This window comes from Porites lutea, chromosome 8 (genome assembly GCF_958299795.1).
Source record: "Porites lutea chromosome 8, jaPorLute2.1, whole genome shotgun sequence".
NCBI lineage: Eukaryota > Metazoa > Cnidaria > Anthozoa > Scleractinia > Poritidae > Porites > Porites lutea.
In genome coordinates, this window is record NC_133208.1 from 12,563,957 (window position 1) to 12,576,342 (window position 12,386).

At 39.8% G+C, this 12,386-nt stretch overlaps 2 protein-coding genes across 2 annotated transcripts in view; both read left to right on the top strand.

Moving 5' to 3' along the window:
• LOC140945198 (E3 ubiquitin-protein ligase SHPRH-like) overlaps nt 1–8,053 on the top strand; it is a 29,014-nt gene extending 20,961 nt beyond the window's left edge. Inside the window, exons 23-31 of the mRNA XM_073394251.1 lie at nt 276–413; nt 676–777; nt 1,368–1,436; nt 2,217–2,417; nt 2,797–2,889; nt 3,356–3,442; nt 4,555–4,733; nt 5,872–5,961; nt 6,969–8,053. Coding sequence (XP_073250352.1) covers nt 276–413; nt 676–777; nt 1,368–1,436; nt 2,217–2,417; nt 2,797–2,889; nt 3,356–3,442; nt 4,555–4,733; nt 5,872–5,961; nt 6,969–7,119 — 1,110 coding nt within the window. The 3' untranslated portion in view covers nt 7,120–8,053. The remainder of the gene's footprint in view (nt 1–275; nt 414–675; nt 778–1,367; nt 1,437–2,216; nt 2,418–2,796; nt 2,890–3,355; nt 3,443–4,554; nt 4,734–5,871; nt 5,962–6,968) is intronic.
• A 1,269-nt stretch (nt 8,054–9,322) lies between these two features.
• LOC140945933 (splicing factor 1-like) overlaps nt 9,323–12,386 on the top strand; it is a 23,323-nt gene continuing 20,259 nt past the window's right edge. The window contains exon 1 of the mRNA XM_073394994.1: nt 9,323–9,591. Within this exon, the coding sequence (XP_073251095.1) occupies nt 9,471–9,591 (121 nt within the window). The 5' untranslated portion in view covers nt 9,323–9,470. The remainder of the gene's footprint in view (nt 9,592–12,386) is intronic.

Below are 12,386 nucleotides of genomic sequence, written 5' to 3' on the forward strand. Positions count from 1 at the left end.
ACAAATTTGGCAAATTTATGGATTTATTCGCCCCTTTGTTTACACATGTTTTGCCCCAAGAACTTGTTTAAGAAACCATATAATTTCTTTACTTTTTACTGTAGACGGGGCTGCTATTTCTACATACCTGTTGAAGCCATGTGAAATCGTAGCTGTTATCAGATCACGGAAAGTAACTTCGTCCTAAAGACTTAGTCAAAACGGTCAACAATATTGAATAAGAGATTGAGCACGTTTTATATTATCTCAATGATTTTATTGTTTGTTTCTTGCAGTTTCTGAGAGCATTGTGGTTTGCTCTGCACGAGCGTGTTTCATCCCTCGATGAGCTGGATATGTGTACGACACGTCTTAGACTGCAGCTGCCAGGCGAACCCGCTACAGATAACATTCATGTTATTCATCCTCTTCAGGCAAGTACAGCCGGGCATTAAAAGCGCTGTTACACTAGTAAAATATTTTCGCCGAAAGCATATTAGTTTTGTTGAGGTTGTTGCAATTATGAGAATAAACGCCCCTCTCTTTTAAACGCCTCCTGTCTATTAAATTCCCCCCCCCCCCCCCCCCTCCCGCTTGAACCCCTAAACTTAAATAGACGCCCAGGGAGCGTTTATTAGGTCATTTACGGTATTTCTTGCATATTTTTGTTGTCTTAATTCGCTTTTAACATTGCAGGTGGAGCAACAGCGTCTCAAGTTCATGTCTGATAGATTAGTCGCACAAACTGAACTGAGGAAAAAGCTTGGTCAGCTTCTTTATCTCAACAACTTGGCAAAGGTGAGGAATATATTAAAAAAATGTTTGATCGCAGTGGGATTCTAAATCGGCTTGTTAAAAGTGATTTCACGATTTCTCTAATTGTGCATTGTTGCCCTGTGGAATCGGCTAAAAATGTTCGCGCTATTTTCTTAGTGAGGCCGAAATAACACCAAAACAATGACCGCCTGTCGTAAGTTGGACGCTCGCATTTTTTCCCCGGCGCTCGTTGCCGGCTGCCTGTATTTTCTTTGAATTCTGACTGGTTCACGTGATTATCTATGTTTTTCGTGATGGGCTACTCTCGTCTCAGCTGAACAATGATCGCTAATCTTGACTCTGTCGCACGTTTTTTCCCCGCGCTCAATGCCGGCTACGTGTATTGGCTTTGAATTCTAATTAGCTCACTCGATTATCTGTGTTTGCCGTGATTGGCAACTCGGCTGAACAATACCAGAATACCGAGTCTGGGAAGTTATGTGGTTGTTGTTGTTTGGAAACTATCGATTGGATAAGACCCTGGTTGGAAGCAAGTGTTCTTACAACCCTGTCATTCTTGCTTTTCAAGTTTACTTTACCTCATACAAAGTGTTAATTTTCTTTTTTTTCAGACGCAGACGTACCACGACGGAAAGAATCCAGAACTGTGTCCCGTGTGCGTCAAACAACTGGGTGTCCAGGTAAAGACGTCAGTCTGTAACGAATCATAGAAATAAAAAAGTCATCTCTGTTTTATGTGCAGTTGACATAAATTGGCGGCAGAATGAACTGAGAAACAAAAACTGTTAGCAAAGAAGTCAATTCTTTTACGTGGTAACAATTGGTGATTTCCTGCATTGTTGCCATTCATCTACTGAGAAATGCTTATTGGGGTCGATCCATTCCTTATGCGTTCTCTCTGGGGGTCTTCTCCCGAGAGGGTAGGGGGCTCATACAACGCGTATATCTACCTGTAAAACATACATGCGGTTATAAGTCCCCTGGATATAAGCCCTCCCCCCCCCCCCCCCCCCTCTGAATTCGATTTATTATGACGTTTTGAAGCTTAGTTAAAAACCAGGAAATACAAAACGTATTTGGATCAGCACTGCTATATCTTGTTTCGACGCGCTTTTTCTTTTCCGGTTTGTATAAGCCCCCTTGGATATAAACCCCTCCATTTATAAGCCCTCCTTAAACCCCTTACTAAGATGTATATGCTCAGGGCTTATAACCGGCAGTTTACGGTATTCCTTGTATTCATAACGGACCGTTGTTCTTTTTTTGCATTTACTGCACCCTTCTCCTTTACGAAAATGGTTCTTGGCTACAAACCATTTTTGGCCTCTGTCAGCCTTTTTCCATTATTCAATCACCTAAGTACCATACATTCACTTTTTCGTTTGCACCTCGACTTTGAAATAGAGTTACCGCTCCAATCAGAGTGTGAACTCCATTTCTGTATCCTAATTTTGTTTCAGTGGAGCGTATTCTCTTGTGGCCACTGTATTTGCTGTCAGTGTGCCTGGGTGCTCTTACGTCAGGCCGGAGTTGGTCCCCGCCACAGGAACGTACACGTCAAGTGCCCTATGTGCCGCATACCTACCATTGCACAAGAAATTTCATACGTCAGTACTGCTAGGACGCAAACAGAAGAGTCCCGGGAGAATATTTCAGTCAAGGTACCAGATAAAATACTTTTACTCGTACGATTAGGTTTCTCGTGAGCTCTACGTGAGATGTATCTTAACCAAGGATAGCGTCATTAATTTGGAGCCTGTTTCCCAGTTTTCGCAACATGACACTGTCGTTTACTCGGGTGGAATATATTTTATCCCAATTTTGACACTTTTTCCTGTTACTCATTTTGCGTTGCTTATTGCTACCAATCTTATTTTTTCGTTCCCTTTTCAGTTGCTTGTGCATGTCACTCGTTTTCTTGCATTTTACATTTGAAATGAGCCTATTTGCTAATTCCTTTAGAACTTTGCTTTAAGTTGTGTTTCTTTAGGTTTTCAATATGTGGCTATTAATGTTTGTTGATGTTATTTTCCGCCTCAGGGAAGCCACTCAACCAAAGTTGAAGCTGTTGTCCGTACGCTGTTAGCTATTAAGTCAGCAGACAACACAGCAAAATGTCTCGTCTTCTCTACGGTGAGTTTAACTGGTCAACGTGTTACTACCGCACGAAAATCAACCCAAGTCGACAAGTCCTCACCCAATCGTCCCACATTTGTAGCGCAAACGTGGCGTGCCCAACCTTGAAAAGAACTGTTAACTCAACGTTAGACATAAATTAATGCGCCCTCCTCTCCCTAGTCCAGTAGGTGTGATCTGAAAGCATTCCCCGCCTGCCATTCGTCCCGCGACCGCCAAAATAAGGAGGGAAGAGGAGAGGGGAGGGGAGGGTAAAGAGTGAAAACGTATATGATAATGACACATTGGTGGTAGAAATTTGTGTGGACATTGCGCAAGTGCAAGGAATCGTTTCTTTTTGTCTCAACTGAGGAGTATATTTTCGTTAATTTAGTCTGCTCATTGGGGGTTCATTCCTTGACTTAATTTGACTCAGCTTTCGCGTTTTGTGTAACTATCCATGTTATGTTTAATTTCCCTGTAGTGGCAGGATGTGTTGGTTGTTATCGCAAAAGCGTTGGATGAGAATGGCGTCAAGTATAGGCACATCACCGGAAGCAAACATTTCCAAGTAAGTGATCAATAAAAATTAGAGAGTGAATTTCATAAATTGAAATCAGGCTTTCTTTTTGCCACTGCGTAAGTTGGATATTTAACTGTGATGATCTTTTCTGCATTTATTACAACTAAGGAGTGCTTGATATGCGCCTTTTTGGCGATCAACCGAATCTCTGGATATTGCTGTTGTCCAGAAAGTTGGTAAAATTCGAGGTCATCGGCTTTTCAGTAGTGTATGGATTGAACAGTGCTTCATTTACATAAACATAGAAGGTGTGGTCGTGTTGGATCGGCAATAGCCCTGGTTCGATACATTAAAATTCCAACACGACTGCGAGGCTTTGGGGACAAAATTGCAAATTTTTTACTACTCTGTTGACTCGCAGTTCCTAGAAGAGACTGGAGCACAAAGAAAACCAAACCAAATATAGAAAAATGACCAGAAATCCTCGGAGTCCTAGAAGATACCCGGGCAACACTATACGAAATAGAGAAGTGGAGTGATGACGTCACAAAATCGAAATTTGTGAAATTATATGATTGGTTGGCATAGCCAGTAAGAACAAGATGAAAAATGTTCACTTGCTAAGAATCAGCCTGTTGGTGCAAATTGGTGAGGAGATATAAGCACCGTTATGCTCCGATGACTTCATGTAAATCCTTCTAAAACAGGCCTGGATCGTTAACGTTACGATGCAAGCCAAATTAAAACGATTTTTATGGAGTCGTCAGAGCACACCTCTGCTTATATCTCCTCGCCAAGTTCTTTTTGAATATGCTGACCAATCCCATAATTTCACAAATTTAAATTTTATGACTTCTTCGGTTCTCCTCTCCATTAAATGATAACTGGAAAACATTGTGTACTGGCAAACTGAGTCACATTAGCGGATATAAGAAGTTCGAAGTTAAAAACAACAGGGACAAACTATGGAAAAAATGAAAAGTTGAACGTAAATCCTCATAAATTCCACTAAATTGTTATCCTTTTTTATCTTCTTAAATTTATCCTAGCCTTAGTTTTTTTGTTCCCTCACTGCTTTAAGCGGTGGCCAGTTTGTAATGAATGAATTTGGTTAAACTGGTTTTGATTTGTATCCATCCTGACATCTCGTTTATTCTCAGACAAACCTACAGACGTTCAAGCAGGATACTATGGTTGGTGTGCTACTTTTGCCGCTTCAGACAGGCTCTAATGGTCTGAACATCATAGAGGCAACGCATGTGCTGTTAGTAGAACCCGCTTTAAACCCAGCCCATGAACTGCAAGCTGTAGGCCGCGTGCATCGGATTGGTCAAACCAAGTATGTCTTATTGTGTAGAGCAAGATCTGACTGAATATTGGAATTCCAAATCAGGATATATTCACTCTACCCAATCAATACCCGAGGAACCAAGTAGAACTTGAACTACTACGTTAAGTCAAAAATTTTCCGCAAGCAGCACTAGACACAAAAAACACGTCTGAACAAATCATATATAGATATTTCTGTCGAGCGAGAATGTTTCGTCACTGTTTAACTGCGGTACAATAACAGTGACGCAAAACCAAGCTCGAGAGAAACAATTTCCCCGACAGAGCTTCCTCGCAGTCAGCAGAAGACTCAAATTATTTCCGCTTTTGATTGAAATCCATTTACTCCCTTTTCCCGATCGAGCCAAGCCATTCATGCGCTCATTAAAACTCCTTTAGTGACTTTATCCCCTTTTTGCATTTGTTTCGAGTTCCTATTGTTTCCCCTTTTTTACACAGTGGATGATTGGTCGTGTCAACTACTGTTTTCACTGTGAATTGCAAACTGCTCGAGTTATTTTACAAGCCGCAAGCACCAAAGTAGTATAATAGGAATGTTTTGGACCTTTTGTGCGGAGGAATTCATTAACGTGGGTGACCTCACAGTTTATTAGGGAGCTTAAGCAACAACGACGGCGGCGGCAGTGAAAACATCACTAAAAAATGAATTTGCGTCCTTTCAAACTTTATCGCGTCTATTTGGAACCAATCAATTCGTCAAATTTAGGCGACTTTTCTTGGAGTTGAATTATTAAGGGCTTTATCCGTGTTCAAGTAGAGAAGGAAAAATTTGTCCTCGCATGTCCACGTCCTCTATAAAACGTCGCATTAGAAGGTTTCATGTCGTAGTCGTGCAGTGGACGTCAACGAAATGTACTAAAAAGCGTGATGCATGTGCAGAGCTGTTGTTTTGCTCATTAAGCCAATTGTTTTTTGACGTTGTTGTCGTCGTTGTCGTGGTCGTCGTAGTTGTTTAAGCTTCCTATTGACGGCTGAGTTTAAGCGTATTTCAGTAGCAAGATACCGACATCAGACTATGAGTTCACTCGTGTGTATGTATATCTTTGGAATTCATGACATTTGCCCAAAGTAACTCGACTACAGAATTCCCTTGTTTACCTATTGAAACGCTTCTACTCTCTCCGCAGGCCTACCCATGTATATCGTTTTATCATACGTGGAACTGTTGAGGCTCGGATGTACTCCTTGCTTCAGTCAAAGCCAACTGGCTCAGTGAGGTAACTTGTCCATTTTAAATTCCTGTTCAAACTCCCGTTTAAATATTTAAAAAGAAGACAAAATAAGCTTTCGATCATATAAAAATGAAGTATCATTACTTCTGAAACTCGTTACTGACAATAAGCTTTCATGTTCGAAATTTTTATGTTCAAAAAAGAAGAACTTAGATCTACATTCTGCCAAGCAAATTTTAGTTGTGCTTGTAGGTAGTAATAGGTGCAACAATCTTACCTTGTAACGTAATCGCGTTGCGTGACAAGTGGGCATGACCTAAATTGTTTGTATTAAGTCCAGTTATACTCTGCCTTTAGTGTCTCACATTGAGAATTGGCTACCACTCCATAACTGGCACCAGATGAATATTCCTGATTGAATTTTGGTCTTGCATATAATTGGTTAATTTGTCATTCTATACTTGTTTGATCATCAAGGCTGATTTCCACAAGACCTAGGTCCGCGACAAAAGAAGTTCAGCTATCGCAGCAATTGTATAGAAACAACTCTTCTACGATCGTATACGTAGCCATAGTTTTGACTAAAATCGCTGAGATAGACTTGAGTTCAGTATATATTATTATATTGGCCATTTACAGGTTGTTCTTGAGACTGGATCATGTGAATGGCTATGCTCTATGGGACTGTCATGGGGATACTATCTCTTCTCTTATTGGCTTTTACAAGGTTGCGTAGGAAACTGGGTCCCAGAACATTCCCATAGTGCAATTCGACACAACACGAACCCAGTTTCTTGCGCAAATTCCAAATATTCGGGTCGCAGTAGCCTGCAGAACAGGCGTTAGTTTTTCGTGTTTTTTTAGGCGAACGAAGGTAATCGAAGGGAGCGAGGAGCAAGAGATATGCACGGCGGGGGCTTCGTGCGTCCTTCGCCCGAAAATCGTGAAAAAATGACCCCTGTTTTGAGGCTAGGTCGCAGCGACTGAAGCCATCGTAGTGATTATATTATATGGAAATCAGGCCTAATGGGTAACGTTTTCTCTATCATCAGACCGGGAGCGCGTGACAGCGAGAACTCCAACTTAACGCTGGGTGACCTCGCCTCCCTTTTCACCCAAGACGATGAACAGGACGAGGAGCAGTGTATGACGGGATCATACAACTTCGTAGACCAAAGTGGACCATCTACGGAGCTACAATGAAAACACAAGGGCATACGAAGCTTGGGCCCTTTTACGGACTGATCAAACAACGTGAAAACTGTTATCGTAACTCAAGTCTTTTGACGTTGTTTAGTCAGTCGCCACCATAGTCTTTTTGATAATCATTTTTATTTTTATCAATTTTAATAATTGTTTGATTTGACGTAGAGCAAAATTGATTTTACAGGGTTTTTGAGGTGGTTTTAAATCGTAACTTTCCTCACAGCGCTTTCTCGATAAAGTTTGCTTGCAAAATGTAGGTATTGTAATGCCTAGTCCCTAGGCCTCATTATTCCCTCGCGGCCAAAGCATTTTGGGTCACGTGGTCCAAGCGAAGATGTGAGGGCGTTTCCCGTCCGTTCGCCTCTGATACGTCATCGTAGTGAATTGACCGAGAAGGCCTGGGAAAACGCTGTACAGGGACTAGGCGAGGTATTGTAGATGCATGTTTTTTTTTATTGTAAGCACAAGGCCAAATGGTGGCTGGATGTTGCTATAGAAAAAAGAACACGGTCTGTTTTAAACCATTTGAAAGGAACGAGGTCGGTTATTATAAGATATATTATGTGGCTAAAACAACTCTTACGTGGGTTAAGCGTGACATCCAGAACGTGCTATACACCTTCAGTTACACTTTAATAACAGCGTAAATGTTGCTTCTTTTTGCTTTCCTTGTAATAAGATAATTATCGGGGAATTTTTTTCGATAGTAGTTGTTTCACTATTTTACGAACCCTTGCCAATAGCAAGTCGAAACCGCCACCTAGTTAGCTGGTCTGCTGCGCAAAAGATCATAGGTTCGGACCACTTCGAACCACCGACCAAGCTCAAATCAAGCTGGCTGTGATTACGACAAAAAACAAAGAGAAGTGTACTATAATGAACAAAATGTGCAGTCAGAAAACTTGTAATTTTTACATGTTATTGTACCCGTATTTATACACACACTATGTCAAAATAAAGACTTTCTAAACTGAGTGTAAACCTGGCGTATGTCATTCGTGTGCGTGTCTCAAAATTTTGGTTTGTCTCAACCTCGAAGTTCTCTAGTATCGAAAATTCGGGAGCTTAAGTAATAACGACCGCTACGGCTACGAAAACTTCAGTTAAAAAGTGTTCGCGCGGCTTCAAACTTAACCGCGCGTATTCCATCTCGATCAACGTTGTTGTTTGACGAATTATTCGTCAAACAACAACAACAACAACAATCTTTATTTGTACTCACTCTTGCTCAAAAATAAATTACAACCATGAAAATATTAAAAGTAAAAATTAGAGTACTGGCTGCCTGGAATAACCATGGGGGCTAGCGGAGCCAGGCAGCCAGTTGACATCAGCATAAAAATTAAATTACAGGTCAGCAAGAAAACTGAAGCACAAATGCACACATAAAAACAAAAAGAAAAAAGGGAGAAGAGGAAAAACGCTATTTGTACGCTATGAAGGAAGTCTAAAATAGTTAAATTTATAAATGAATACATTTTTGTCAGTAGTTGGTTGGTTTGTTAGTATTGTTCGCAGTGGCGATAGACTTCTTCACTTCATCGATCAATTTGCGTAGAGGCTCTAAAGCCTTCTTTAACAAATCTCGAGTTCTTCTGTCGTTAGACCTCCCATAATGGTACGTGGATGAATTAGGACAACATATAACACGAAAAAAGAAGGAAAAAAGAGAAAAACGCAGCTTTGATAAGCTAAATTCACTGTAAATTCAACGAAGCTCAAAAATTACGGCTATATTTCTCGCTGACCGCTGAAATTTTAGCGACAACCGCAAGTATAAGAGCGTAAGATGAGGAAGCTTGTGCTTATACTTGAGTTGACACCTTTTTCTTGGGAAATTAAAACGGGTGAAATTCTTCACTGCAAGTCAGTGCAAATAACATTACCTGATGCTGTTTTCTGTGGAGTACAAGTGTTAGTGATTGGTGGGTATAATTTAGGATTGAGGATTTTAATACCAGGTTTTATAGCATGACAGTTTGATCAATTCACATTCGATTCTACAAAAAACCAGTAAACAAAGGCGACTCTTACTATCGGCTGTAAAATGTACCTGCAATGAGCCAGGGTCACAAATAACTCCTCTGCTTCCTGTGACATCAGAGCCAGCTCAGGAATTCTGGAGGCCAATTCGTGTGTTTTATTTGACGTATACAGTGACCACGCGTGTCCGTTACGTGTATTACCCATAATGCGTTATCTCTCTTTCAGACAATCGTGGTCTTTGCGATATTTTCTGGCAAGGAGCAATGTTTGACCGGAATTCTTGGCTGTTTTAAGCCTAACACGTTTTCTTAATGTTTCATCATTGCCGTGTAATAATTTGATAGAGCAAAAGGAATCAGGAAATGTCTTTAACTGGGGCAAATACCACTCCATTAGGCCGTCTTCACCCCATATTAGCGGCGAAGCAACAAGGCTCTTCCAGTCCTGGCGCGAAAAGAGAGGCCGGTAATTTTGATTCAGGAGGTTAGTTTTACTTAAGAGACTACCATGAATTGTTACAAATTTAATTTTATGTGTGCTACGGTTATAATAGTAGTGTTTAATGAAAATCTGGCATTAGTAAAACGTCTGCCAACTTGATTACCATGTTCCGGAAAAAAATAGACTTCATGATGAGCTTCGAATTCCACTAATTGGATCCGAAAGATCGCAAGTAAATGCCACCTAATCATCGATAACTCTTTACATTTGAACGTTATTTAGGAGTTCATCATCAGCTTGGATGTCAAGTTGATTAACTTTTTAATGTTTACGTCGAGAGATTACGCACATGTATTATTACTACAACTCGTTATTGAATGCCAAATAACAATAGTTTACAAATCAGGAGAAACTTCAGAATATGCTGTCATTCATTCAGTTGCTTCACTCAGATTTGATGTTTTGAATTAAACTGGTATACAAGACTTCAGTCGTGTGGTTGTAAATATGAAATTATCAACAAAGTGAAATGTTCTGCTAACAATAGTGCATGGTCCATGTTCCATGAATTCAGCATAATTATTGTTAAATGACATTGGAGAGATGAGAATGCTGGGACCAGGCAAATAATTCTTAAATTACAATAATAGACGAGGAGTAAAGATGCCCAATGCCACACTCACTGAGATAGTTCACAAACTATAGTTGCATCCTCATCGTTTTTAACCTCCTAGAGAAAAGTAGATTATGTGGAATTCAGATTGCCAGGAGCTTCAAAATATTTAGGGTAAAAATACACTACTGTTTCAATTTGGGTAAATCAGTTTGAAAAACTGGGGATTTGGGAAATCGGCTAATCTGATGCAATAATTTATAAAAATACATCATCACAGACTTCAAAAACCATAACACACAGAGCAGATAGCCCTGGAATAGGAAAAAGAACAATAAAATAAATGTCGTAACAAATCTCAATAGTCCTTATGCATGTTTATGTCAGACGAGCACATTTCACCTCCAAGCTTTGTTTTGAAATTGTAAAGTTATGAAGTTTTGCATAAATGAATTCCCAAGGCATAACGGTTGAAAAGAATACCCACACACAAAGTGTGCAAATGCAAAGAGTTTTGCTTACAAAATGAGGGATGGTGGTGAAATTGGCTTATCTGACGTAATCACATATAAGGACCATTGGTGCAGAGCAATTATGTGGAGAAGTCTGGATGTGTCTTTGGCAATAGGGATATTAAGATTTGATAAGGAGTATGAGATTAAGTGCGAGTACAAGTTTTCGAACCCACTTTATGTGCTTTAGAAAATCTAGCCTGCGAACGGCAGACGTTTCTCCTCGCTCATCGCTGCTGGGGGACGTTTTGCAAGGAGGAACGTCTACGACTCAGCGACAGAAATTCCATACTGATGACGTAAATCAATGTTTACATAATAATCTGGTAGTCATGGGGTTTCAAATGCAAATTTGTTCAATTTTACATTTCTCCTTGTCGATTTTGGTAAAGTGATCATCTGCGAATGAGCTCCACCTAAACTCAAATGCTTCTTCTAGAGAAGACTATATTCCACAAATATTGGCTGTTTTGTTAGAGATTCATCGCGTTTACATTTGACCTTTGTGGCCTTTTGTCTTTTGTCTGTCATTCGTAAACAATGGCTAAAACAGTGAAATTATTCCGTCGACCAATTAGCGCTTCTGACAGGATTCCGGACAGATTTTGCGTCATCACTTTGGAATTTCTGTCGATGAGTTGCAGACATTCTTCCTGGCTAAATGGCCCTCTGCGGCGATGAGCGAGGAGAAACGTCTGCCGCTCGCAGGCTATAGAAAATTGAGTCTCACAACAATCTTACCCCTTATGTCTCTTTATGTACTGTTTAGCAGCAGCAAAGGGAGAGCTTTCTAAGGGCAAAACTGTGATGAGCGCCAAGTGTGAACGGCTCTTTGTTATGAAGATTAGTATTACATAATGTGGCAATGACATGTAAATATTTAAGTACTGTAGGCTATATGTAAGGATTCTTGATTTATTAAAGTGAGCATATTTCCCTCATAGCGGTCTCCCACAAGTGTTTCAATAACTCCCTTGAAATTCCAAAGTTGTACTTGTACACAACCTTATAAGTCAGAATAGAGAGGTTGCTAATGTCAACTGACCACAAGGAATTAAAGTAAAATTTATTATAAAAAAATGTTAACTTTGTAAAGTTCAAATCCAGTGGAGCTGTTATGTAGCAAGTAAGGACACCAATCATAAATGTATGTATGTTTAGTATTTTGTTTTTAATGTAGCTGTGTTTGATGTCCATATATTTTTATCTGTGTTCAGTTATAACTCCACTTACATGTGTATGTTGTTAATATTACTTCAACATTGTAGGTGGGTCTTAATTTGAATTTTTTGTTGCTTATACGTTTTGATCACTATTGCCTTACATTTGTAAAAATATTTGGTGTTTAAAATGATAGCAGTAGGTCTGTAAATCATTACAAAACTTTAAAAGTTTTTTGTAAAGACTTACAGCTCTGTTGTACTCATGATGTCTTCAGATGGTACCCAGCAGATTGAAAACTAATAGAACCATTTAACCAAGTATTAAGTAGTATTTAGATAGTATGTAGAAGTATTTGGTATTTGGTTATTATTTCTATAAGAAGAGCTGCAACAATACATAAATTCCATTATACACTACAGGTCGGGGTACAAGGGCCATAATATCATATTAGGATACATAACTGTAATCTTCCCTTATAAGTTGTGAATATCTTATCATCCACTCCACTCAGGGCTTTTCAGGGTTATTGTGGGCGACAGGAGGAGCTT